At 43.7% G+C, this 26,966-nt stretch overlaps 2 protein-coding genes across 2 annotated transcripts; one reads left to right on the forward strand and one right to left on the reverse strand.

Annotated features, from left to right (window-relative positions):
* The first annotated feature begins 1,610 nt into the window (after nucleotides 1-1,610).
* Nucleotides 1,611-5,448, forward strand: cltrn (collectrin, amino acid transport regulator). The gene is made up of 6 exons (XM_079158262.1): nucleotides 1,611-1,747; nucleotides 2,007-2,065; nucleotides 2,372-2,457; nucleotides 2,608-2,724; nucleotides 3,730-3,924; nucleotides 3,996-5,448. Exons 1-6 carry the CDS (start codon nucleotides 1,681-1,683, stop codon nucleotides 4,126-4,128), a joined length of 657 nt encoding a protein of 218 aa, XP_079014388.1. The 5' UTR covers nucleotides 1,611-1,680; the 3' UTR covers nucleotides 4,129-5,448.
* Nucleotides 5,449-8,105: 2,657 nt separating this feature from the next.
* On the reverse strand, nucleotides 8,106-25,094 carry cdh24a (cadherin 24, type 2a; the record flags this gene model as incomplete). Its single annotated transcript, XM_079157834.1, has 13 exons — nucleotides 8,106-8,939; nucleotides 9,788-10,184; nucleotides 10,301-10,493; nucleotides 10,631-10,939; nucleotides 11,100-11,217; nucleotides 12,427-12,548; nucleotides 12,677-12,813; nucleotides 12,904-13,160; nucleotides 14,440-14,621; nucleotides 17,997-18,164; nucleotides 18,376-18,495; nucleotides 19,743-20,037; nucleotides 24,771-25,094. The coding sequence occupies 13 exons, from the start codon at nucleotides 25,092-25,094 to the stop codon at nucleotides 8,106-8,108; spliced, it is 3,456 nt and encodes a 1,151-aa protein (XP_079013960.1).
* Between the last annotated feature and the right edge of the window lie 1,872 nt (nucleotides 25,095-26,966).

Genomic DNA, 26,966 nt, shown 5'->3' on the forward strand with positions numbered 1-26,966 from the left:
TACTCCTGTTTTCACATTGTTTCATCATGGGCGTTGTCTGTTTGATGTAATAACACTTATGACATTTTATGGGAGCAAAAGAGCGTTTATAGGGCCGAGTGCTCGGTTTAATGTTGTTGACGAGGGTTTTAAACGTCCGCTGTCATGAGAGAGACTTTAGCTCAAGTGAGTCAACTCAGTTTCTTAAGAATTGCTCCGTCAGGCATCAGTCACTGGTTGAACAATTAACCAAATTGCATGTGTGATTGCCAGGACAGGATGGATGATTAACCTTAAAATTGAAGAATCTTCTCACCATCCTGTTCCGTACTGAGCTCATTGGATCTACTGAGAGAGATTATCTCACATAACAATGTGTTTTAGGAAAAACCTTATTAAGATATCAACATGAAACTTCTCCAGTTGGTTATTGACTTTAAGACAAGTTTTCTGAAAATGTATGTTTAAATCTGACAATGAGTCAATTTCTTGCTAAATATGTGCTAGTTTGCATATATTTCCAGAACATAAATGTGAACATTGGATAAAGCCAGATTCAAAATGATCGTTTTGTTTTCTTGACATATTAGAGTCAAAGGTTTTCCTGAGGGGATTTATGATATCTCTTTATGTCACTCTATAAATCAGAAAATACTGTCAACAGACATTTAAAAAAATCCATTATCACCATGTTTTTATTATTAAATGTATAAATGAGTGCTGTGTGAACCTTCAGCACACAGAGAGGAGTGAACGTGTAGAGTTTGGTGTGTGTAAGAGCTGCTGAAGTGGAGATTTATCATCAGAGTCTGAGAACAAACTCATTCAGAGAAAACGTCCTTTAAAGAGACGTTTAGTTCATTACAGACGTTTAGAGACTCTACAGGTGAAGAGTTAACACATGAACTCATAGAGATCACCATGAACCTTCACCACTTCATCACTCACACTAAGAGGAGGATTTATTGTGTTACACGTTTACTGAAATGTGTTTAAATATGCAAATGAGGCATTATGTAATGGTAACTTCTGGTGAATTTAAAAGAAATCTACAGACGTAAACAGACAAAGTATAAAATAAATATTAATCATATTTATTTCCACTAGTTTAAAAGAAGACGTGTTGTGGAAGAAAAATAGACCAAAATCAGTAATTTGATGAGAGCATGAAGAACAGTTCAATGAGGCTCATGAAGCTCTCAGTCTGACATGTGTTATAGTTTTAGGTCACTGTGTGCTGAATTAAGTTCGTACCGTCCACATTCTCGTCTTTTGGCCTGCGAGGAATGCTGCTCTTATCTTAAACCGATGAGCTGAAGGTCAGACGCTTCACTCTTTTTCTGTTATTTGATACAATCCACATTTGCCAGTTTTCGTGCCACAAAAACAAAAGAAAGTGGAAAATATTGCTACTTTCACACACAAACTGTCCGCTGTGCTGCGTAAACACAATGAGCCTCTCTCCCTCGTGTTAGATATCTTGAACAAACATTAGCACCTTTCACTGCAACACTTTACAGTTTCCATGTTGTGCAGCTGGCTCACGAGGCCGGGTTAGTGGAGGCGTGTCCTGGTTTAACCATTAACCCTGAAGACTTGCATCCAATGACGCTCCTCTGATGACCTCCTACAAATCACTGAGTTTCACTCCAGCCGCTTTGCAACATTTCACTCATTTAGCTTTCTTGTTCTCTGGAGGAAATGTTGGAAAAGATCTTTGTCCTGCTTTGTCTGTCGTCTGCTTCGGCACAACAGCTGTGTACGCCAGGTGAGGCACCTTATAATACGTTGTGTGTTCACTTTTTTTTTTTTATCCTACCAAGATCAGTAAAAACACAGGATATTGTTCGTTTCCACTCAGGTGTGGAATGCAGCTTTCTAATCTGAAACCAAATCGGATTAGACACGTTGCCTCCATGTGACTTCACCAATTACTCTGAGAAATGCGTGCATTGGCTTTCTGCACCTCTGTGAGGAAATAACACGATGTTAAGCTCTCCTAACAGTGCATTCAAATATCTTCATAGACGCCTCAGATGGCTACAAAGTCCGACTCAGCATCAACACCGCTCTGGGAGCTCAAGCTGTACGTATGTAATTAAATATTAATCCGTCTGCATAAAACCATCAAAGCATCAGATCATACATAAGCTGTCTTTTTACTATTTTGCATGCTGTTTTAATACTGTAACAATAATATATTATTCATAATCAACTGATCAGTGATGCAACCAGCTGCTCTTATAAATAGTAATATGCTGAATATGAGTGTGTGTGTGTGTGTGTGTGTGTGTGTGTGCTTATTATGAGGACAAGGTCCAAACTGGTGATCAATTAACCTTAAAGGAGTTTTATCTTAAAACCAGCACATCATCTGTTGTTGTTGTTGCAGTATGTTTGGAATGAAAACGAAATGTTCCTCTTCCGAGCAACTCTGGCTTTTGCCATGAGGAGTTACTCCGACGGCCAAGACTACGAGTAAGAAAACCTTTGTGTTTTAAAACAGGCACAATAACAGTAAAGCTGTAATACAATCTCATTTTACCGTAACGAAGTCGGTGACTCATGGTTTATGGACGTGTTGTGACACTGATGTGTGGTCTTTATTGTCTCGTGAAACTCCACCAGTGTGTCAAACATCGTTGTGTGCGGCGAGACTCCCAGAGTGTCCTTCTGGTTCGTGGTGACGTCGCCGCTCAACGCTTCACGCCTCGTCGATAAAAGCGTTGTGGAGGAGGCTGTGAGGTAATCATCAACGGGACACTGCTGCTCCTCTTTAGAAATAAGATTAATTTTCTCTTTGGTCGTTCTTTCAGAGAGGTCAGAGGTCACATCCATTCATGTGTCATGTTTGGGTTTGATGCAGTTCTATAGTGACAGTGTCTTCATATGTGGGGCTCATCGCTGTAACTGTATTAATGTGTTTTGTGGGTGAAACCATTTATTGACAATACATTTCTTTTGTCATGGCCCTTAGAAATAGTACCAAGATGACTAATGTGGTTCCAGATAAGCAATAAATTAAACAAATCTGTGAGACTACAGCTGAGAGATAATAACAAATATTAAAATGCAGTGAAGCAGATAACAGAAGCGCAATTAGATAAAGTTCAGGATGTCAGTTACACAGCATTATGCTAATATTAGCTAACGTTAGCTACCATAAACTTCTGGTCATACAGACCAAGTAGGCTGTAGCAGCTGTGAACCTTTGAGTATAACTGTTAGCTAAGCTAGCATGGGTGGTATTGGTGGAAATTCAACTTTTCACTTTTCATGAAGAAGAATGTGTACATGTTCATGTTTTATTTGGCTAACATTAGCTAACATTAGCCGCCATATAAGCTCATACCAGACCGTATAAGGCTGTAGTAGCTGTAAACTCCTGAATATAACTGTTATCTAAGCTAGCATGTGTTGTATTGGTGTGAATATAACTTTCCATTTTTATAAAGACAAACATGTTATTATGCTAACATGTTAATGTATTATTTTGCTAACATCAGCTTAAACTAGCCGCCATGTAAGCTCATACCAGACCAAGCAAGGCTGTAATAGCTGTAATGCTAAACTCCTGAATATAACCGTTAGCTAAGCTAGCGTGTGTTATTGGTGTTAATTAAAATGTATTTTTTTTATGAAGAACGTAATAACATTTGTTGCATCAATTGACTTCTGACTGACACACGTTGGCCTGAAAACAGCCAGTATTCAAATTTTAAATCTAAACTTTTTTATTTTTCCCAATAGAAAGACGAGGAACCGCATCAACAGTGCCTTTCTGCTAACCGATAGAACTCTGGAGTTCATCGGCATCCCTCCGATTCTGGCAGCACCGGTCGACCCCGACACCCCTCAGTGGCTCATCGTGTTCGGGGTGGTCATGGGCGCCGTGGGCGCCGGCATCATCATTCTACTCGTTACCTCTGCGGTCCAAAAGAAACGGTAAGCAGATGATTGTAAATGCGTTATTTATTTATCATTTTAATCTGTCTTGTTTTCTCCTTTACTTTCAGCAAAAAGAACAAGAAAAGTGGTGATGAGGACGATGATGAAGAGACGCGGGTGAAAACGGTGGAAAATGGCGCCGCGAGTGACGGAGTTTACAACATGTCATTCTCAGACGATGGCCCAGTCACACAGATGTAGAACTGTAACAAACAAAAGAGGTTATTAAGCTGTTCCAGTTCTGTTGCACTTTTCAAAATCATTTTAAAGTTGTAATTTATCATACATTTGTCATTTAGATGATTTACTATGAATATGATTTAAGTCTCATTACCTGCTGCCTTAAACAGAAAACAAGCACTTGCAATTTGTTTTAATGTCTTTCATTTTCCAAATCTAAGCTGAGGGATGATAACGATCTCTGCATGAAATGATGTGTGAGCGTACTAACCATTAACTCCACTGTACATGAAAGCAAATGTTTGTTTTTCATTCAGCAAACAGAACGGGACGGAAACCAGGAAGAAACTGGGGCTCATTTGCAGCTCATTATAAACAGATATGTGTATGTAAAATGAAATAATCTCGATATTTGAAAGCCTTTTCATGACACAGAATGTATCTGTATCTGTATTTTTCGAATCAGTAACAATTGCTGGTTCTGTACTATGTTTTAACCTGCACTTTTTTTTTTGCAAAACTTGACTGATTTTGATGTGATCAAATCAGAGCGAGGGCCCGGCGGTGATGCTGGATGTCTGCTATTGTTTTGTTTGCTGCCATTCTGCAGAACGACAGAAGGAAACCCCCTAAAGTCACGAGCAGCTGCAGTATTGTAGCATCGTCCCTAAATGAAAGGAAATTATCTTTATGGCTGGATATATCTATATGACTTGTATAGTGAGCAGAGATTTGTGTAATCAGTGTTTGATTCCCTTCAACGATCAAGATGCAGGTTGGATTTTGTGTTTTTTCATATTTGTATATAAAGTGTTTGTGGAGGCCTGAAGAGGTTTTAACATTTCCTGTCTGACAATTAAGTAACAAAGTTTTGTGTAGCAGTAATTTCCTGACATGTTATTAGCTCTTCAAGAAGAGATAATTACGGACTGTACAAACCTCCCCCATAATATAAAAAAATGGATATGATGCTATTAAATTGGTACAACTCACTTTGTCATTAATAAGTAAGAATGCACAAAGAATTGGAAATGGTGAAGTTAGTAATTGCAAAAAATGATGGAAAACAGAACAAAATGATGCTCCCTGATTACCGGATACCCAGGACTTAATGTTCTTAATGTTCGAACCAAGAGCTCTCGCTTCATACGACACATTTCACAAAACTTTACTGTCAAATATTACGCTCTTTGGAGATATAACGTTCAATCCAGGCGGCAATCTCCGGTTCTGACGAATGAAGCTAAAGCTTCATGTGTTAAAGCTGCATTCTCTCTAGTGACCACCAGGGGGCGACTCCTCTGGTTGTATAGAAGTCTATGAGAAAATGACTCTACTTCTCTCTTGATTTATTACCTCAGTAAACATTGTAAACATGAGTTTATGGTCTCAATCTCTAGTTTCAAGTCTTCTTCAATACAGCATGATGTTCATTTAGTAAATGATGGTCCATTTAGAGTCAAACAGACCATAAAGCAGGGGATGCTTTAGGGCGGGGCTACACAGTGATTGACAGGTCTCTACCAGAGACGTATACTGATGAAATATTTAAGCTTTATCAGAGGTGAAGTTTACATTTGTGTGGACAATAAGACACAGTAGTGAGATTTATGCCTCATCAAAAGCTTTTTAGTTAGTTTAGGTTTCATAGGGCTTTTTTTCTTATACATAAAATAATAGAAACTATTCTCGACTTCCCAGAGAACACAGAAATGTGGGATGTGTTTGTGAGGAAAGTTTTGAACACGGACAGAAATCTTGCTGAAACACATAGGAACTATTAAAGTCCAGAGGTTTATAAATGAATAAAGATTAATCTCATTTATCGTTGAGGTGCCACACGCACATTTTAAAGAGGTTAAAGACACTAAAGAGGGAATATAAAGAAATGACTCAGCAGAAATGACATTAAATGAGAAAAGTTGATCTACAGGAGAATAAATATTTGAAATGAATACAGAATGCTTATGAGCTGTACTGCATTATGTTCCATAATATTTTTATATTTTCTCACATAGCGCCTGAATTTAGTGTTTTCCTTTAAAAAAACTAAGACTTTTCCTCCAGAAATTGATGCAGAAAAATTTTTTGATGGCAAAAATGTTCAATGCTGAAACCAAACCTACGCCTTTGGTCCCTTTACCGCCATATAAACATTAAAATGAATGTGAGCCACAGCAGCAAACATCTGCACAACCAAACATTTGTTAAAAAGGCAAATTATTCTAGTTTTTCCTTTATAGTCTTATCTTATATATTATAACATATAATTATTATTATTATCCCATCACCACTATTTCCAGCTGCTGTGTTGTGATGTGATCCTCTTGGCTGCAGTGCACATGTTTGACACTAGGTGGCACCGTCGTACCTTCTGTCCTCTGTGTCCTCCACTTCCCAGCCCTCCTCAAAGTGAAGCCTGAATGGCAACACGTCTCTTTACACATTTTAATTTCAAACACGTGTTTTTTTAATGTTTTTTATTATATTTTATTTTTGTCTAACTATTTAGTTTTTGAAGTGGTAACACAGAGAGTCTTTTCACATTGTAACACGTGTGTCTATATTTAGTCCATTGTTAAATTAAATCTGTCTCTGATCTCTTGGGTGAGGACACGTCTCCCTTGTTGATCAGTCGCACGCTGACATTTCTGCAGCAGTTAGCAATACGCCAGAAGAAACCCGCTGTGTTCTGACAATACGCAGCAAGCGATGACTCGCTATCACTTGGCACTTGGTGTAATATCCCACTCATTTTCTCTCTCTTGCCTGAGGAGTTCAGTTTTTTTTGTGTTTTTTTTTTAACACCTCATTTTTCTTGTCGAGACGCCAAAGATTTTCTGTCAAATTTGGTTTGAAAGCATTGCAATCTTGTGAGATGAAGAGCTGAATTCCCGATAGGAAGCTGGAATAATTGCAGAAGTCCAAAACACATTTTTATCATATTATTGAGAATAAATGTCATTATTCTAATAAGTCATCCTGATACCTCCCTGAATAAGAAATGAGTTTTGAAATAGCTATGGAAATGAGTCAAATGACAGAATAATATTACACAATGTCAAAGTTGTTTCGCTGCTCATCACAGGAACAATAGCTGCTTGTGCTGCACCGCATAATGGCTTTTGTCTATTTAAAAAGGTGGGAGATAAATAAGCCTTTGGAGTTATTCTGGACGAGCAAACACAATAGTGAATTATAATTAATCCAGTGTGGGTGAAATTATGTGGAAAACTGTTTGTCTGTCTGCAACAGTTTAATAACCGACAATCAGATGCTTGATTTCCTGTGTGGATTCCGGTAAATACCCCGTCCCCCCCCCGTCCCCGTCCCCCCCCGTCCCCCAAAACAACAGTCCACTTGTGAGCGATAAACCACGGAAGCAGAAGCTGATATTTATCTACACATGGACATATTATTTACTGTACTTTCACAAACAGTACACACGTCTTTGACAGTGACAATCTAATCATTTCTAACTCTGTGTGTGTGTGTGTGTGTGTGTGTGTGTGTGTGCAGATTGCATAGTGAGCTACCGTAACGGGGACTATCTGCCGGAGTGGGACTCGGAGCTACAGAATATGAATGTACACAGTTACTCATCGGCTTACAGTAAAAAAACAAACAGACCCTCTCAAGTTCAAAGGATTCCTAGTGAGCGTGCCTCCTATTAAACTATCAATAATATCACAACTCCGGTCAATATTTGATGAGGTCTTTTTCTCCTTCTTCTTTTTTAAACAATGCAGCTTTCAGGGCTTCAGAATCAATATTTAAAAAAAAAGTAAATGTTTCATAGCTTTGAAAGCCCAAGTGCATTATTATTATTAATACAAGAGCAGTGTGAAAAGTGACAGATTCCATATGCGTTTTATAAACATAGTGGAGGTGGAAACTATACGCTGTGCACTGATTTCCAGCTTCTTGGGGTTTTCAGGGGGAAAGGGGGGGGGGATCACGGCGTGTTCTTTAAAATCCAACTTTTCTTTTCTTGCAGTCTAGAAATCCCATCTCTGCTGTTCGTTGTCTTTGTCCTCCTTTTGTTCATGAGTCTCACCGAGTGCAGCCTCTCCCTCTCTCTCCTTCTCCCTCTCTCGGATGATCTCCACCAGCCTCTGGAACTTCTGGTTTAACTCCTCCATCCCTCCCACCGGCCTCCCGTCGTCCTTCTCCCCGTCGCTCTCCAGCGAACTCAGCGACTCGGCCCTCGAGTCGCGGCCCTCAAACTCGTAAGTCTGCAGCGAGTCATAGGGCGGCTGCGACAGGTCAAAGGTGACCTGGTCCAGGCGGATGTTCAGGAGGTCTTCCATGCGGAGAGGCTGCATGTTGGCGGGTTCTGCCCCGGCGGGCTCCGCCCCGCACGCCGCCCAGCCTCGGCTGTCGCCAAACATCCCCCCCGGTAAGGGCAGAGGCTGCGGGGTCAAGTCCGTTCTCTGGAGGCCGCACATGCTCAGTAACTGCACTCCCGCCGGGTACGAGCCGCCGCCGCTCGCCCCGTTCACACACGTCCCTCTGCTGTTTGGGTTCAGCGAGCCCACGATGCTGTACGTGTCTCCCTTCAGGTGAACAGCAGGGTTCACGGAGAGGATTTCACTGCCGTTTGAGTAGTTTCTCTCCGAAACGGAGGGAATGGAGGAATCGGTGTCAACGTCGTCCAACGTGCAGCTGGTGGCTCCGGTGCTGGTCTGAGTCTGCGATGACCCCGGCCGCCCCTCTTGCTGGTTTGACGAGGAGCTGTTGTGACTCCGGCATGAAGACTCGTTTGGGTCGCAGCTGGTAAGATTGGCAGCGTTGGTGGTTTGTGTCGACTCTGTCGCTTCTGTTGGGTTTATCTGAAAGAGAAGAAGAAGAAGAAGAAGGGCGATATTAGACGATTCACGCGCCCACGCAGGGATGAGTGTATGGAAGCAGAAAAACACCAAATATCAAATCCTTTTAACTGAAAAAGTGCTAATTGTGAAATGTAATAACTGACTTTGCGTTGACATTGAAAAACCACTGATATCTGAATTTATGTGGTTTGAATGAGATGATTTCAAGTCTAGAAATTACTTTAAAAATTTAAAAAGAAATGTCATTATGACTTAACCTGATTGGACGGAGGTCAGATTAACTTAATTTGGACTGAATGTTGAATATTTCATCTTGAATTTTTTTTTGAGTGCAATTTTTAAATAAAATTAGGCCGCAGTAATGGAATTAAAAAACATACGGGCTGAAATTGGATGATTTAAAAGGTATTTCAAATAAATTGTACATAGAGCCACATATGAAAACATACATTTCTTAATTACTGTTGAACAGCTTTCTGGTATAATCAATATAGAGTCTGGAAACGTTTTTCCTGCTTCTGGTTCTTTCACATGACAGATTTCTGTATTCGTCATGTTGTTTGCGCTCCTCTCACTGGTTCGAGGCGGGACTAAAATAAAATGTGACGTTACTTCTTCCTCGCACCGATCCGGATGCAGCAACATCTGAATCATCAGAATCTTGTGTCAGTCGGCGGGTGACTGTTCACGTCCTGATGAGTCACACAGTTGCATATCTAGTCCTGAAAATGTTATTGGGAAACTTTATTATTCACTTCATAACACGACTCGTGCCCTTTTGGCGTTTCTGTGCTTCCATACGGCGGCTGCATATTTTTTATCTGTCAGCAGCAACACTGTTATCTGACCTTTGCCTGATCCTTAATCTCTTGTTTGTCGGCAGCTTCGCCGCCTTCCTCTCTGTCCGTGACTTTGCTCTTCGCCGGCATGTGCTCTGCCACCGCGTAGCTAGCGGGGCTCGTCTCTGGAGAGCGCCGCAGAGGCTCGAAGGTGCTCTGGTTCTGGATGACGAGGGAATTGACGTGACCTCCGGCGGGCCCGCGGGTCAGCTGAGTGAGCTGCAGGCCGGCCTCCAGCGGCCCGACGGGATAGTAATCCCTGAGAACGGGCAGCGTGTGGATGCCGTAGCAGAGGCGCCCGTACATCGGAGCGGAGCCCGGCCTCTGCTGAGGGTCCAGGCCCGGGCGCGGGTTGCGGTTCCAGCTGTACGTCCTGGCCCTCGGCGGATTGGGCTGGGTGTACCATCTGTGCCAAGAGATAAATGTCAGAGAAGCACACGGTCATGCACAGACATGCACACACGCTCCCCCCATAAGCCACCGTGGCAAAAGGATGTTTTATTTTTAGGGGCGGCAGCTCACATGTTCCTGTTGTTGTGCATGTGCTGTATCCGGTGCATGCTCTGCAGCGCCGTAATGTCGAAAGCCGCGGTGTCCGCTTCCCCTCCCCCCTCGTCATCGTAGGAAATGATGTTCTCCCTGACATCATCCTCCTCGAAGGGTGAGTGGGAGTCCCGCTTCTGATGGCGCAATGACAGCGAGAGTGCACACACCACTAAAGGGCAAAAGAGCGACACATGACCACCACGCGCTTCCAACGTCGCAGAGGCGACCTGACACAACGGCTCAAAGTCACAAACGAACGTATTTGAGGCGCTTCAGAGACTTTTTTTTCCCCAAAACCAAACCTACCGAGCAGAGTGGTGACACAAGCCAGCATGGCCAGCAGTGTGACCAGACTGAATATGAGAGACGGAGAGGCGGAAGACAAGGGGAGACAGACCGTCTGTCTCTCCCACTTCCTGTCCCTCTGCCTCCCCCTGTCCTCGGTCTGCATGCCCCCGTGCAGACAGGGGCAAATGGTCACGGTCACCGTGCCCGTGTTGGTCAGACCCGAGGCCCCGTCGCGCAGCACCACCGGCACGTAGAGGGCGAGCGAGGACGAGGAGAAGCCGGGGAGGGGCTCCAAGGCCGACTGGAGCACCAGGCTGGCTGTCTCACCTGATAGAGAGAGAGAGAGAGAGAGAGAGAGAGAGAGAGAGAGAGAGAGAGAGAGAGGAATCAAACACGGTCGCTGCACAACAAGCTTGCACATGGTTGGTGTCATGATTCTGGATTTTGCGCAGGAAATATAGAGAGAGATTGAGCTGATTGGTGTGACCTCCGGTTTCCCTGATGGTGAGGTTGAGGGCAGAGCTGGACTCTGGGGGGATGCTGAAGTGGATCGGGGTGTCCTGCCCTCCTTGGTCCTTGTCGATGGCTCGCAGAACCTGCACCACCTGCGTGACACAGATCAGGAAGCTCTGTGTTAATGGTAAAGATAAATCTGACTCAGAGACGACAGAGAAGAAGAAAAAAAACATAATTAGTTTTCTCAGTTTCACCGCTTTAAAAAAATCTAAATGTTGATCAAATGAAAGAATCCGACACATGGAAATTATTTTGGGGTTGCTTAAATTTGAGGGGTCGTTCCTCCGCGGGTCATTTTGGACTTGCCGGTGTTACAAGTCTTCTTCACTCAGGCTCTGCGGTCTACGGTACGGAGTTTGAATATCAGGGCCACTGATCAAAGTAGATTATTTGATGTATTAGTGTGAAAATGTGTTGACATCATAGACATATAAGAAGTGGACGTCTCTCGTTGGTTTGTGGACATTTTGAAGCCTCGAGTTCGTCATTTTGGCCGTCGCCATCTTGTTGTTTTTTGCAACCAGTGAACAGGAAGTGACCATATATGGACTGAGGAGGAGTGACGTAGAGACGCCGTATGCGTCTCTGGTAGAGACCTGTCAATCACTGTGTAGCCCCGCCCCTAAAGCATCCCCTGCTTTATGGTCTGTGTGACTCTAAATGGACCATCATTTACTAAATGAACATCATGCTGTATTGAAGAAGACTTGAAACTAGAGATTGAGACCATAAACTCATGTTTACAATGTTTACTGAGGTAATAAATCAAGAGAGAAGTAGAGTCATTTTCTCATAGACTTCTATACAACCAGAGGAGTCGCCCCCTGGTGGACACTAGAGAGAATGCAGCTTTAACACATGAAGCTTTGACTTCACGCTTCAGAACCGGAGGTTGCCGCCTGATTGACACAGACATGTTGAGTGTGTGTGTAACGTAAAACCATCATGCAGCACATGTGTGTAAATTTGACCTTCAAAAATAAAAAATCAGATAAATAAGACAGATCAACTGACAACCGTCCGGTTTCGATCGGTGACCGATCGATCGGGTGCATCTCTACTTAAGTTCTGAAGATTAAGTCCTTCCAGTATATTTCTAATACCCATCATGATATATAGAATTAAACATGGATGCTGCTTGAAAAAGCAGAAGCTGAGTAAAGAGAGATGTTCAGCTGCATCCATTTTTTAATATGCGATGTTTTTAACAACAGAAGTGCAAAATTAAATCAAGTTAAAAAAAGGAAGGAGCTGGAGACGGAACGGATAGAAACAGGAATAATCTCAGAAAGCAGGACCTGGCCGGGGGCGCTGGAGTCACACACAGATGTCGTGTACTGCCTGTCCAGCTCCGGCGCGTTGTCATTCTGGTCCAGCGTCTCTATGGCAACCACAACCCTTGACACAAGATTTGGATTGTCTGACAGAGAAAAAAAGGAAAACAGACACTTCATGTTTGAAAATCATCCCCGAATTTTTGTTTCGCTGTGTGTGTTTTGGGTGAAATATGGAGCACGGTGAGCTCCGCCGCCGGAGGGCTGACGTTACCCCGCTGCGTGGCGATGACGGTGATATTGTGCCACTGCTCCTGCTCGCGGTCCAGCTCCATCACGGTGCTGATGGAGCCCGTGTCGGAGGCGATGCGGAACAGCGCCTCGGGGTCCGACTGGGGATCGATGGAGTACCTGAGGTGCAGAAACCGTTAAAGCATAAGGAGCGGGGAAAACAAGATGAGCGAGGAGAGCTCACGAGCGACTAAATGATGTCATAACCACCTGATGTTGCTGCTTTGTCCCGTGTCTGGGTCCACGGCGTCGACCCGGCCGACGGAGCAGACGGGGGCGCAGTTCTCGGACACGTCCAGGTGGTAGCGACTCTGGGAGAACCGCGGAGGCTCGTCAGCGTTGAGGACCATGACCCGGACCGTCGCCTGGTCCTTGAAGGGGCCTTTCCTCAGGTACCGCGCGTCCACCACAGTGTTGGAGACCTCCACCGAGAAAGTGTACGAGCTGCGACTCTCATAATCCAGCAGCTGAAGGGACGGAAAGAGATAATTTCCTTTCATGTATGATTCACATGTATATGCGCTGCACTTCATGAATTCCTTTTCATTCATCATTCTCGCTCTTTAATCTCGCCGTTAAACTCACATACAATGTTACGTTTCGGAGTCATTCCTTTCATCATCGGCCTCCTCTTACCTCACCCTCTGCAGTCCCTCCATCTAAGATTTCACTGAGCAAGAGTTCTTTGAGTCCCGCTGGGTGCCTTGCTCATCAGTTCATTGTTACTCATTAATTGCTCGTGTGTGGAGTCTTGGGAATCTCAACCTGTCGGCTTCAGAGTGTGTTTGAGTGCCGAAGAGTTTAAATGGACAAATAAAATCAATTTTGCAATAACAGGCCGAAGGAGATTGTTTTTTAAAAACTTCTGAAATGTCATGTATTTTTCTCATTCTGAAGCCATTTAGGAAAAAGCAGCTACAAGGAACTTTGAACTGGTTGTGAAACAGTCTAGGTGTAAGACGGATGGATGATGTGTAGTCAAACAGGAAGTTAGCATTGCGTGACTTCACGTTAGTCTATAAAGGAACTCCACCACGGTCACGTGACTTCACGTTAGTCTATAAAGGAACTCCACCACGGTCACGTGACTTCACGTTAGTCTATAAAGGAACTCCACCACGGTCACGTGACTTCACGTTAGTCTATAAAGGAACTCCACCACGGTCACGTGACTTCACGTTAGTCTATAAAGGAACTCCACCACGGTCACGTGACTTCACGTTAGTCTATAAAGGAACTCCACCACGGTCACGTGACTTCACGTTAGTCTATAAAGGAACTCCACCACGGTCGCGTGACTTCACGTTAGTCTATAAAGGAACTCCACCACGGTCGCGTGACTTCACGTTAGTCTATAAAGGAACTCCACCACGGTCGCGTGACTTCACGTTAGTCTATAAAGGAACTCCACCACGGTCGCGTGACTTCACGTTAGTCTATAAAGGAACTCCACCACGGTCACATGACTTCACGTCTCCACCACTAAGCTAAAGGAGGATTAGTGTTCTAGTGAGGACGTTTAGTCGAAACATTTAGACACTTTTTTTAAGACACGTAAAAGCTTCTAGATTCACCAGAACTAAACGTTCAAATCTCTTCAGCTTAAAAAAGAAAAAAATATCTTAAAAAAACGTTCTTTAGTCGCTTCCAAAACAGAAATACGCATTAGCCAGATCAGGATCTTTTTGCTCATGGAAACAGTACCATCTTCGTCCACAGGGGTCGCTAGAATCAACACAAGCCCACCTTGTTCAGCACGATGACAGCCTCTTGGTCTCTTCCCGTGATGTTGAAGATGTCGGCCTCCTCCGCGTCCAGGATCGTGAACTCCAGCTCAGCGTTTTCTCCCAGATCGGGATCGGTGGCGGAGAGACGGCCCACCTCCACACCTGGAGCCGCGAGCTCAGACACGGAGAACGACCACGCACCTGCAGAGACAGCACGACAATGAACGCACATAATGCACGAGGCCGATACGGCTTTCACTCACATATTTCATGTCCAGGTAATCATTCCACCTGCACATATAGCGACTACAAAGAGATCCTCACTAATGCAATTCTAATGTGAGAGCTGGAGGACTGAATCGACAGTCTGTAAAATGTATTCCACGGTTCAGCTGGAGCTTATATCAGATCCACCGAAGTTATATTTAGTGTGGAAGTCCCTCTTGGGAACGTCTTGTGGGAATTTACATTTTGAAGATAAATCCACTAGAAATGACAAACTCAGACTGCTGAAGTCGTAATTGCTTTGGCTGAACTTTTGAAATGCATCTGTGCACAGAAAAACTCTCTCTGGCCAGAAAGGAAAGAACATTTACCACAGCGACCATAAACCGCTTCATCGGTGTCCACATAGAGGCACGTTTCATGTCTTTACAACGACATCGTGTGCTCACAATCATTTTAACCCATTTACAAATTCAAAGCCCTCGTTTGTAAATTATTTTTAGCCACAATCTGTACGTGTTTTGTATTTATTTGAGCTAATATAGTCAATCAATGCCACTGTAATCTTTGTTGATGTATGTGCATATTGATATTATTTGTATTATTATTATTATTAAGAGGGTTTTAGTTGACATCTTATGTTGTGCATTCAATGTGTTCTATTTCATCAAATTTATTTAAATCTTATTTCATCAAGTGTATTTTTATTTTCCATGTTTTTCAAATAATTTCATGTCTAATTTCCCGTATTGTAAATAACGTTTTGATACATGCCTTGTATGAAAGGTGATTGACAAATAAACGAAAGTTTCTTTCTATTATTTATATACGTATATATATATATATTATAATATATATATATATTATATACATATACTGTATGTGATGTTTTAGTCTGGACCAGTTGCTGCCGATAAATTAACTCTTTAAAACACCAAAGCAGCTCCTGTGTTGTGAGGTAGAATCAGTGTGTCAGTGAATGAGTCTGGTGTCTTTGTAGAGATCATAGAGAACAGCTTCAGTTCCCTCAGAAAGGTCTGTCTGACAGCAAGGTGAAGAGGTGAACACATTCTAAATACAGCGTTCACTCACACTGATAGACATTCTGTTAGGAGTCTAACATACGTCCACAGCAGAACATTACTCTGTTTCTATGAACTCATCTGCTGCAGTAGAACCCTGACTGTGGAGGAGAACCTCACACTAACACACGTCTCTCCCTTTGAACAGAGAATTAAAAAGTTGCTGAGTGAATCTCCTCTTATGCTACAGTTTAGATTGGATCACAACAAGCTGCAGAATTCAGAGAAACACTTTTTCCTTTTTTAATCAGAGTCGCTCTGCTGATTGTTAATCATTGAAATCCTCCACGTTATGAGCAGCGGTTTAAAGTCACACCCTCTTCGCATTCAAAGCGCGTACTAAATGAGCCGTTCACTTAAACTCAGGCATTATTGTCAAACAGAGAAATAATGACCCGGAGTAGAAGGTTGTGGGGGGGGGGGGGACAAAGTCTAGATATCAGCGGATAAATAACACCGCTGGCATTTGGGAAATTGTTAAATTGCTTCTGTGATGCGGAACAATTTATCAACGCGAGAACAAAAAGGGAGCTTTCAACGTGAAGATGAACGACGGTGAGCGGAGACTGTCAGGAGGAAGAGGAAGTAGAGGTGGTATGTAGAGAAAAGCAGCATACGTCTGAAAGCATTAGACGCATTCTGCAGTGATTTTACTGTCTATTGAAGCGGAAAGCACTGAACTTTAAGATGAAATATTAATAGCATGGAAAGGGGGGAAAAGCTTGGATAAGAAAAGGCCGACATGATCTTTCACTCTTCTACATCAAGGCACAAGTCCATTCCTGAACCTCAGGGACCAAACGGGTAGTGTTAGTATGAATGTTAATGCCCGTCGTCTCTGGAAGAGGACGAGTTATTCCAACTGATGGTGAAAAAGAACAATGATCAGGAAGAGAAATAGTGGAGTGACGAGCAGCTCGGTTTATCTCGAACCCGTCGAGACGACGAGAACCCAAAGGAGGCAGGAAAATATCTGAGTGCTGTCGCAAATTACAAGACGTTTCATCATTTAGATCTTCGCTCACGCACACAAACTCCAGAGATCGAAAGACAGTTAAAGGAGCAGTGTGTATTTTTTAGTGACATCTAGTGGTGAAGTTACAGATTGCAACTAACTAAATACCCCTCGGCTAAGCCCCTCCCCTTTCTAAGTGTGTCGAGAACTACGGTGGCCTTCAGGTACAGATTTATATTTAGGGTTTTAGGAGAACACGGAGCTACTCTTATCTATAATCTGCTCTTCTATGAATAAATAATTGCTTTAAAAAACATATATAGAATTTTAAAAACAAAGAAATTCAGAACCGGATAAGAATTGATATTTAAAATATATCTAAATATTGTCTCTAGAGCAGCAACAGTTATTTTTACAATAAAGCAAAGTCAATTTGTAAAGTCATTAATATTTTACTGGGAACAAATGTGAAATGTTAATAAAATAAAAAACATTTCTGAGTGAAGTTTATAAAGAATAAAGAACACAGACATCAGTCAGTATCAGTCATTCCTCCTGTCCTCTGTCCTATTGTCTACCTGTCCTCCTGTCCTTCTCCTTCTGTCCTATTGTCTACCTGTCCTCCTGTCCTCTGTCCTCCTGTCCTTCTCCTTCTGTCCTATTGTCTATCTGTCCTCCTGTCCTCCTGTCCTCTGTCCTCCTGTCCTCTGTCCTCCTGTCCTCCTGTCCTCTGTCCTCCTGTCCTCTGTCCTCCTGTCCTCCTGTCCTCTGTCCTCCTGTCCTCTGTCCTCCTGTCCTCCTGTCCTCTGTCCTCCTGGCTGCTTTGTCTCATCCAGCAGAGAAGTTTACAAAAAGAAAGCTTTTGGTCGATCATTCATGCCGTCCTTTTGTAAAAATAGCGGTGTTGGCTCAATGAATTAGGTTTCACTTTTGTTTACATGTTCACAGATGTATTAATAAAGTTTTGTCTTTTTACACGGAAATATTTTATTGCCCGACAGAGAGAGCAGAGCAGATGAGCGCTAAATTACACCAAAACATTAAAAAGTACTAATAAAAAGCACCAGTAACGTCGGGGCTTATCAACACTACGATCTTAAAGGGGTCGTTAAATACCAGGTTCCTGAACGCATCACTACCTTCAGATAACGTAAAAACAGGAAAAGTCTCTCTGCAGAGCCGGCGTAGAAAGATGGCGGAACCCTACGTAGATATAAAAACCTTTTTCTGAGATAACGAAAACACTGCGATTCTTAGTTTCCGGTGATTCTGCACTGATTAAAACATAGTTATGAATATTATATTCCAGCTTACTCCTCCTGAAGTGAGGCGGGTTGTCGTTGACGTCGCTCAGCCTCACGGTGACGGTGGTCGTCCCCGACAGTCCGCCCAGATGCCCCCCCATGTCTTTGGCCTGGAGCACCACCAGATACTCGTCCCGCGTCTCTCTGTCCATGTCGGGCACCGCTGTCCTCAGGACGCCTGGTGGACGGCAGAGCAGGAAATCACAAGGGAGAAACACAGCGACATCACCACGTCTCTGCAAATCACCGTCAAAGCGAGTCATACGTGTTCAGAATTAGGACACGGAAAAAACATGGAGGCAGATCATGTAAACGTTGGACATATGGCGGTAGAGACATGTGGTATCTAAGCGGGGGGGCCTCTGGGGTTTACTGTGTAATCGTCAGACCTGTCTGAGGATCCACAGAGAAGTGGTCCTGGCCCTGAGTGACGGCATACACCAGCCGGGCGCTGTTTCCATATGTCGGGTCATCGGCGTCTCTGGCCGTGACTTGGATTATGGACGTTCCTGTGAGAGAGAGAGAGGCGATAAAAGGTCAAAGGTCGACAAGGCTGGGCGGCAGGTTTATAAGCTTAAAGTGATACGCCGCAGAAATGTGTCTCATCTGTCGGATTAAACGGATAATCCACTTTTTCTGCTCAATGAAACGTTCATCTTTTTAGATGAAATATGATTACATATCCTGGTTTTCATGTTAAGCAATATTAGAGATATTTACACGTTAAGGAAAATGTTCAAATATACATAAATAATACAAGTCAGATATTCTGCAGGAGTACAAACAGAACCTGCAACGATTAACGGCGGATTAATCTGCACCTGATGTGATGATCAATCATGTTTCAAGCAAAGATGTGAAGCTTTTATTTGACCTGTGGGACCGTTTGGGTGTTCTTGTATTGATGGTGATTTGAATACTTCTACCTGAGAGCTTTGAGGGTCAATTTAGCCGTTTTCTGAAAACAATTATTCTTACTTGAACAGATTATTTAATAAAAAAATCATTTTAAACATTTCTATGTCTACCTGTAAGAATCATAAACGTTTGTTTATTTCCCGTCTCGTAGGCTGTTTGTTGGAGGGAACCAGTGATGCTAACTTCCTGTTTGACTACAGAAACACGTCTGCTGAACATCCGTATGTTAGCGCTGTCACTGTGAGCATGTTAGCATGCTAATGTTAGCATTCAGCTCAAAGCTCTGCTGTGTTTAAGTGCAGCTTCACAAACTCTATTTACTGTGAATATTTACATTATTATTGGACTATAATTACTGTCCAGCATTTGATTTGAGGCCCTTTACACACCAGCGGTCAATATATATTTTTCGTGAATATTACGCAGCGAGATGTAATTCTTTTGGGGGAACGAAGTCGATTTTCGTAGGTTTCGCACCACGAATGAAAAACGTTGTGCGGAACGAGTTGAGTTGCATCTTTATTCATGAGGCCCTATATTCACTTTATTCTCCTTTCAATCTCGACAAAGTCAGCGAGGACCCGATCCGCTCCTTCCTTTCCTTTTCTTTAAAAATACTGAAAATAATATATTCACATTTTGCATTCATGTATTCGTCGAGCTGTGTAAAGCCTTAAAACTGTCACATTATCCACTGTAACACCCTCAGACATGTAGCGGCACGTACACTACTTTCTGCCACCAATCCCACAATGCAATGCTCTGCATTTCACAGACGATGTGTCTGACACCTCAGTTTTTGGAGCGTTGGAAGTCGCTTCACAGCCTTCATGTATACCTATGTTGGCCATCTCCGGCACCACGGCGACGTAGGGCTCGTCGAGGAAGATGGGCGGGTTGTCGTTGATGTCCTGCACCCTGATGACGAACTCCGACGAGGGCTCCAGGGCCCGGCCCGTCTGGCGGTCCGTGGCTGTGGCGACGAGGCGGTACTGGTCCTTCTCCTCGCGGTCCAGGGACTTGGTGACGTGTATGTTCCCCGTGTTGCCGTCGATCACGAACACGGAGCCCACCCCCTCCCCCTCCAGCGTGTACTTAGTGCGTCCGTCCCCTCCGTCCATATCCGTGTGCAGCTGGAAGAAATAAAAAACCACTCAAGAGTGAATTACAGCAACACCTTTCGGGGGGTCCGACGTCGCCCTCAAGACGCGAGCATCATTAAGCGTTAACACCGCGTGTGGATATTATGGGTGATTTATGTGGACGTGTGCTCAGTGAGTCCGACTTGAATGGCACCAGGTGTTGGATGATACACATGGGGACCGGGGGATGAGTGCTGATGCACACAGCTAATTAACTCACTGGACCAGACGTGCCATTGGGGGGTTTGTCGAGAGCAAAAACAACAAACCCACATCGACGTGGACCGTGGATGTCCTACATGTACGTTCTCACTTCCATCCATCTGTCCCTTCCTTCCCCCTTCTTGTGAATCCATCTGCCTGACTTCCTCGTACCTTTTAAGCCTTCTCTTTCTCCTCGTGTCTCCGCTTTTTATATCAAGTTTCCACAGAATGCCCATCTGCTCACATTCCTCCTCTCTCTCTCTCTCTCTCTCTCTCTCTCTCTCTCTCTCTCTCTCTCTCTCGGTCTGTTATTTGCTCTCCGGTGCAGAACACTCGCTCGGTATTTAATGGCAGAGAGGATATTAGTGCGAGCTAGATAGGTAAAAGGCCAAACACACACAGAAATAGAAAGCTGAGGAGATTACTCAGCCTTCATCACGCTGAGCTTTCTGACCAGGAACCTTCACTTCTCTCGGCCCCTTAAGGCGCATCTGCACATGTTCATATAATCCACGAGGCTTACTCACAACCTCTGCCGTGGCCCTCAGATACTCACGAGCTGCTAAAGCCTCCCACTTAAAGAAAAAAAAGAAATTCAGCTTTAACAATTTTACAAATTCACTTAGTAATTTCAAATATATATATAGAGATTTTTGCACGGCATGAAATGCACATTTCATACAGATATGTAGCTCAAAGTGCTGTACGTTTAATAAATAAATAAAAACAGAAAACCTTCCTTTTTTACAGATAACATAAATAAAAAGTGGAGGAAGAAAGCACAGATTTTGCACTTTTTAAGTATAAAAAAATTCAACAGATGCATAAAAACTGGAAAACAATCCACATTTAAAATAACAAAAAGTCATAAGTTCACATAAAAGTGTTTAAATACATAAAGATCAGACAGATGCATGAACACGGCCTCTCTCAGGGTTTCGGGATCGGCTGTTTGGGAGCGAGTGAAAAAAAAAATCAAATTTTCTTTTTTCAAGCGTTTTTTGAGGAGCTAGAAACCCAGCAGTGAAGATCTGAGGCTTCCTGGAGGAAATTGAAATGCTATTTTAAAAGTATCTACATATTCCAGCATAATGCATGTTAACAGTTCACACACACACACACACACACACACACACACACACACACACACACACTGCAGGCAGAGACCAGGAGAATATATATAGGATTAGAGGACGTTCTGTGTGTATGTCTTGGAGGATAAAGTTGGGGGATTATAAGAACTCGTGATAGCAGACCCTACAAATTGCTAGATAAGGGACTCACGCTTTAATGTATTTCTTCCTTCTCTACCACCCACATCCCTCCTCCCTCCTCCCTCCTCCCTCCTCCCTCCTGCAGAGCTTCCATTCTGATCCCACTTCAGCAACGAGAGAGACGTCTCTGTCGGAGTCGGCTGCCTCTCTCTATCTCCATCCATCCATCCACCCCCCCCTCTCTCTCTCCCTATCTTTTATACTTCCATCCCCTCTCTCTCTCTCTCTCTCTCTCTCTCTCTCTCTCTCTCTCTCTCTCTCTCTCTCTCTCTCTCTCTCTCTCTCTACCTATCTTTTATACTTGCAGTCCTCCTCTAATTGCTGGCTCCGTCCTGCTGTGCTTCAGTCAGCATGGATAAACACTCTCGCGGCGGGGAAGACATGAATCCGCCCCGCTGAAAAACAAAGCTGGAGAAAGAGAAGGAGGAAATTGTCTCTTCCAATTCCCTTTGTCACTCTCCCTCCTCCTCTCACAGTTCATGGGGGGGGGGGGGGGGGGGGATCAAGGCACCTGTGATTTGAACCGTTGATGTCACCTCTCTGTTTCTTTTATTTTTGGACAAACAAACCCGCTTTAGCAGCATTTTATTACATGAATATCAACATCAGGAGGAACGAGCCGTCTCGTGTGACTACTGATTGCTTTACCCCCCCCCCCCCCCCCCAGCTGTATCAATAACAACCGGAGAGGAGGATTAAACATTTATGAGGTATATGCTGCACTGGTACGAATCCAATCTAGACTGTCACTGTATAGTATACTGCGCGCTACAAAGTGGCTGGCAGCGTTACAGCTGATATCATCCTGCGGCGGCTGCCAGCGGCTGCATTAGTGCCGAGCGGCCGACTGTGAAAACGCTACGAGTGAACCCTCCGGGGACGCGGGGACGGTTCAGGTGTGGATTAAATCATCTCAGACACTTTGTGCGTTGAAGGTTGCCGGTGTGGCGACTGTAACAACTAACGTTGAGCGCGTGACACGACAGGACGCCGCAGTTACACGTTGTGTTTGTGAACCTGATGCTGTGAGAGTTTTGCATGAACGCTCGTTAACACGTTGGGGAGAAATTATCACCGTGCAAAGAAAACACGAGTTTAAATGTTAACTGAAGTGTCGTTTTAGCGAGATTCAAACATTGACGGTCGTCAGAGTCCATTCAAGTTCTACAGAATCCAAGAAGCATCAGGATTCCAGAGCAACAGGTGCTTCAGCCACGAGTGACCTGCTGAGCTGTGTTTGTCATCAGAGGACGTACAAACACAATGAAGTGTGTGAACGAGTGAACATAGACTGCAGGTGTAACCAGTAAAAACCCATAAATCAACCTCCACATTCATAAACTACTTTATCACCTTCATACAAACCCTGGAAAGAAAGGAGTCAAGTATTAAATGTGTTATAAAGAAACAAAAGGTTGAATATCCTGTAAACTATTTGATTTAGCTGCAAAATATTTACTGAAATGTAGATTTTGAAGACTTCCTGTTTCTAAAGCAGTTGTTCTTCTTTGTGTAATCCTCGTAGAAACTCAATGTCACATTTTAGTCATTTTTATCCCTCAAAAGATTTCAGCCCAGTTTTAGTTTCAACTTCTAGTCAAAACATTTTCTCTCTTAAATCTGTCGGTTATGTTTTATTTAGTCTTAGTCCTGTGTTGAATTATTTTTCATCAGATTATATTGAATATTTCAGTCAATCTTCAATCTAGTCGAGCCAAAACATCATCATCATGATCTGAATAAAAACCTGGTTGATTGATTAAGAATGCAGCTTTTTCAATCAAAAATACGATCGCACACAAGTACACGATTTTCTAATTTGCCATCTCTCAATGTCCCCGACCCTCGGACACTCATTCAAAGTGTCTGTCTTGTTTTTAACAGTAACATTTAACTCTCCCTCAGCACGAGTATGGAAAGCCATTAAACGGCTCTATTTCCCCATAGACTGTATGTTAGAAGTGGACGTAGCGGTCGCTACATCACCCGATGGTTTGTGGAAGTTTTGAAGTCTCGAGTTTGGCAATTTAGCCGTCGCCATCTTGTTTTTTTGCAACCAGTGAACAGGAAGTGACCATATCTGGACGTAGAGACGCCGTATACGTCTCTGGTAGAGACCTGTCAATCACCGTGTAGCCCCGCCCTAAAGCATCCCCTGCTTTATGGTCTGTGTGACTCTAAATGGACCATCATTTACTAAATGAACATCATGCTGTATTGAAGAAGACTTGAAACTAGAGATTGAGACCATAAACTCATGTTTACAATGTTTACTGAGGTAATAAATCAAGAGAGAAGTAGAGTCATTTTCTCATAGACTTCTATACAACCAGAGGAGTCGCCCCCTGGTGGACATTAGAGAGAATGCAGCTTTAACACACTTTTTGAGACACTTCCAGGTTGCCGCCTGGTTGTTTCCTGATGATTATGAGCCCCTCCTTCTGTTTTGCACAGCCAGTCATGTGGAGTAAAATCTTCTCAAAGAAGATTAATAAAGGTACTTTTAAAGGAAACGGTAAAGTGATCATAATTTCAGTATTCTGGCACTGACAGAATCCAACAGGTATACTACAATGATTTAAAGAGGTCATTTTAAAAGACAGTGAAGGAAGGCAAGGTGATTATATTGTCTGGCAAATTTATATGTAATCATCTGAATAATGTGCAATTTACAAAGTGATGGGAGGTGCGTTTCATGATGCTTTGGTCTGTTTTACTCTCGACTGATTGGTAACAGAAACGTTGAGCTTACTGGCTACAGACAACAGGAGGAGGGGACCATCACTGAATGAAAAACGCTGTAAAAATGTATTTTTCACTGTTTTTACACGGTGTTCTAAAGAGTTTAAAGAGTGGTGCAAAAAGCTGTGTTGTTGGTGGTGAATAGAGGCGTTTAATGGCGCTGTTGGCTCTCCATCATATGGAGGAAACAAACCTTGGCAGCCAGAGAACCTTTTTTTTCGGCAGATGTGCTCGGCGAGCATTTCTCATTCATGTGCGAGGCCGGCGTCATGATTTAGCTCTTATAACACATCGACGGAGTGTGCAGCGAAATGATGTAGACAGCAAAGCGGCACTGTGAGCGGGAGTCCAAGGACACGCGGAGCTGCAGTGAAACGTCACTTATGAGGGTAATGGTGCATAGAAATGTTTAGTTCACTTGAATTAAATGATTCCGGCTCCACAAAATATGTCCCATTTGCATGCACTGAAGAAGGTTATTCACGTGACGGTTTGACAGCTTACCCGTCCGATGAGCACGGGCTCGGGCCCTCGGTACTCCTCGATCACAAAGAACTGGTTCCAGAGCCAGCTCCTCCGGCGGCGAGTTCGAGGCTCCGACCCGTCGACTCGAGAAGCGGCGACCCACGTGGAGCGCCCCCGCGTCCCCTCGGGCCGAATGTCACCGACACCCGTCTCCAAACGGAGCTCCTCGCCCAAACCGAGAGCTTCAATTACACCTTCGGCCTCTCCGTTAGTCAAATGGCTTCTTTTCTCGCGACTCAGACTGAGTTCACGGCTGTGCTGGGCTATTAGGGCTTTGGCAGCTGATGCGGGGTGTTTAAGCATCACTGTTTGCCTCGCTAAACTGTCCTTAAAGTCAAAATCATTCGGTCTACTGTCATTTAGTCTCAAAGCCGCATTAGGCAGGGCGCTTACATCTCCCTCTCTGCTCTGAAAGTGGCTTTTGTGCTCTTTGAATCGCTCAATAAAGTCGTCAATGGACTCTGGATGAAGTACGACATGCTGTCCTTTGCCTGAAATCACTTCCAAACCTCGATCCTCCTCCGAGAGGCCGACAGCCACTGAGACGCCGTTTCTTTCCCCTTCACGGAACAAAAGAAAAAGAAGAAGAGGCAGAAGACGTGCAGCCATCGCTGCGTTTAACTGTCTCAAAGAATCACTGACGGACGGCCGATCACATGCGGCTTCTTTCATGACGATCCATTCACTCGTTCAGGCTTCTTCTTCTTTGTTTCGCCGAACATTTCCCCGTTGCGGCGGCACGCATGCTGACAGGATCACCTGAGAGAAACACATAATTAGTGTCATTTTAATGGGATACAAGCTTTTTAAAAAATGCAGAAGTGAAAAAGACAAAGAGAAGTCGACATCCTGCTCGTTAAATATTTTAAACCTTGTAAATCAGTTCTGCTGTTTGTTGCTCTGCTGCTGTTAAAAAAACCCAAATAGCTGAAACATTACGGTCTGATGAGGCTTTACACCAGATGATGTTATTCATATTGTGCTCGTCGCTGCTGGCGCTGCTCTCGTGTGTGAACACTGTGATTATTGATCACTCAGGTATTCTCGGAGAGTTCAGTGTGGTCTTAAAAATGTTAATTTGGCGCCCCGAGGGCCCGTCGATGGGGCGGAGCTCAGGATCTTTACTGCTCCTTGTCACACACAGGTGTGATGGATGCCGTCTCTAACGATGGCGTCCCCCATGCCTGAAAGAAGTCGCCCCCCTTATGAGATTAACTAGACTCAGAGATAATTAAATCAATGACTGGTCCTCGCTTCCTAAAGGTTTGATGACCTGCGTTTGGTCAGAAGTGTCAGCAGCTCAGAAACCGGCGTAATCGTAGTTTTCACATCCTCGTTTTGCCGCCGTTATCCCACAATGCAACACGGCATGAGTCACTCAGAGGCCACTTTAGTAGGTTTACCTGTGCAGCGTTACGCACCTGTGCCGTAACATCTACTTTCATTATTATTAAAGTTATTTTTGGTCATAGAGTTGGGAATCGAGGAAGAGGTTCCAGTTGAGAACTGGTTACAGATTGACCCTCTCCTAAGCCCCGCCTCTCGAGCTCAGACTGGCCAATCATAGCGTAGACATCGTCCGGCTCCGACCAGGGTCCGACAGCTCTGCTCCACAGACTCTCGTCAACGGCTTCAGACGGTGTCCATGTTGAGGCTGGTTGAGTGGATTTGGAGCTTGTTGTGGTTAAACGTTTTGTAATAGTGATGCCATAAAAAACCGATGTCGCTATGTTTCTCTGCCATTTGCACGTTGCAAAACTCACGCATCATGAAGTCAAACTCTTTGTTTTATCCAGGCGGCAACCTGAGTGAAGCCACAGCTTCATGTGTTAAAGCTGCATTCTCTCTAATGTCCACCAGGGGGCGACTCCTCTGGTTGTATAGAAGTCTATGAGAAAATGACTCTACTTCTCTCTTGATTTATTACCTCAGTAAACATTGTAAACATGAGTTTATGGTCTCAATCTCTAGTTTCAAGTCTTCTTCAATACAGCATGATGTTCATTTAGTAAATGATGGTCCATTTAGAGTCAAACAGACCATAAAGCAGGGGATGCTTTAGTATTCAAGATGGCGACTCTTATCTGAAGGAGAGCCTGGTGCTCCGAACGTTACGCAGCAATAAACAAAGAGGAGCTACTCGGTTCTCTGTCTGATTTAATTCTGAACCTAATA

The sequence above is a fragment of the Pholis gunnellus genome (genome assembly GCF_910591455.1).
Source record: "Pholis gunnellus genome assembly, chromosome: 4".
Classification (NCBI taxonomy): domain Eukaryota; kingdom Metazoa; phylum Chordata; class Actinopteri; order Perciformes; family Pholidae; genus Pholis; species Pholis gunnellus.

Coding starts and splice junctions, on each gene's coding strand:
- cltrn (XM_079158262.1), top strand. CDS start 1,681: ATGTTGGAAAAGATCTTTGTCCTGCTTTGTCTGTCGTCTGCTTCGGCA. Junction 2,066..2,371: donor CCGCTCTGGGAGCTCAAGCT/GTACGTATGTAA, acceptor TTGTTGTTGCAG/TATGTTTGGAATGAAAACGA. Junction 2,725..3,729: donor GTTGTGGAGGAGGCTGTGAG/GTAATCATCAAC, acceptor TTTTCCCAATAG/AAAGACGAGGAACCGCATCA.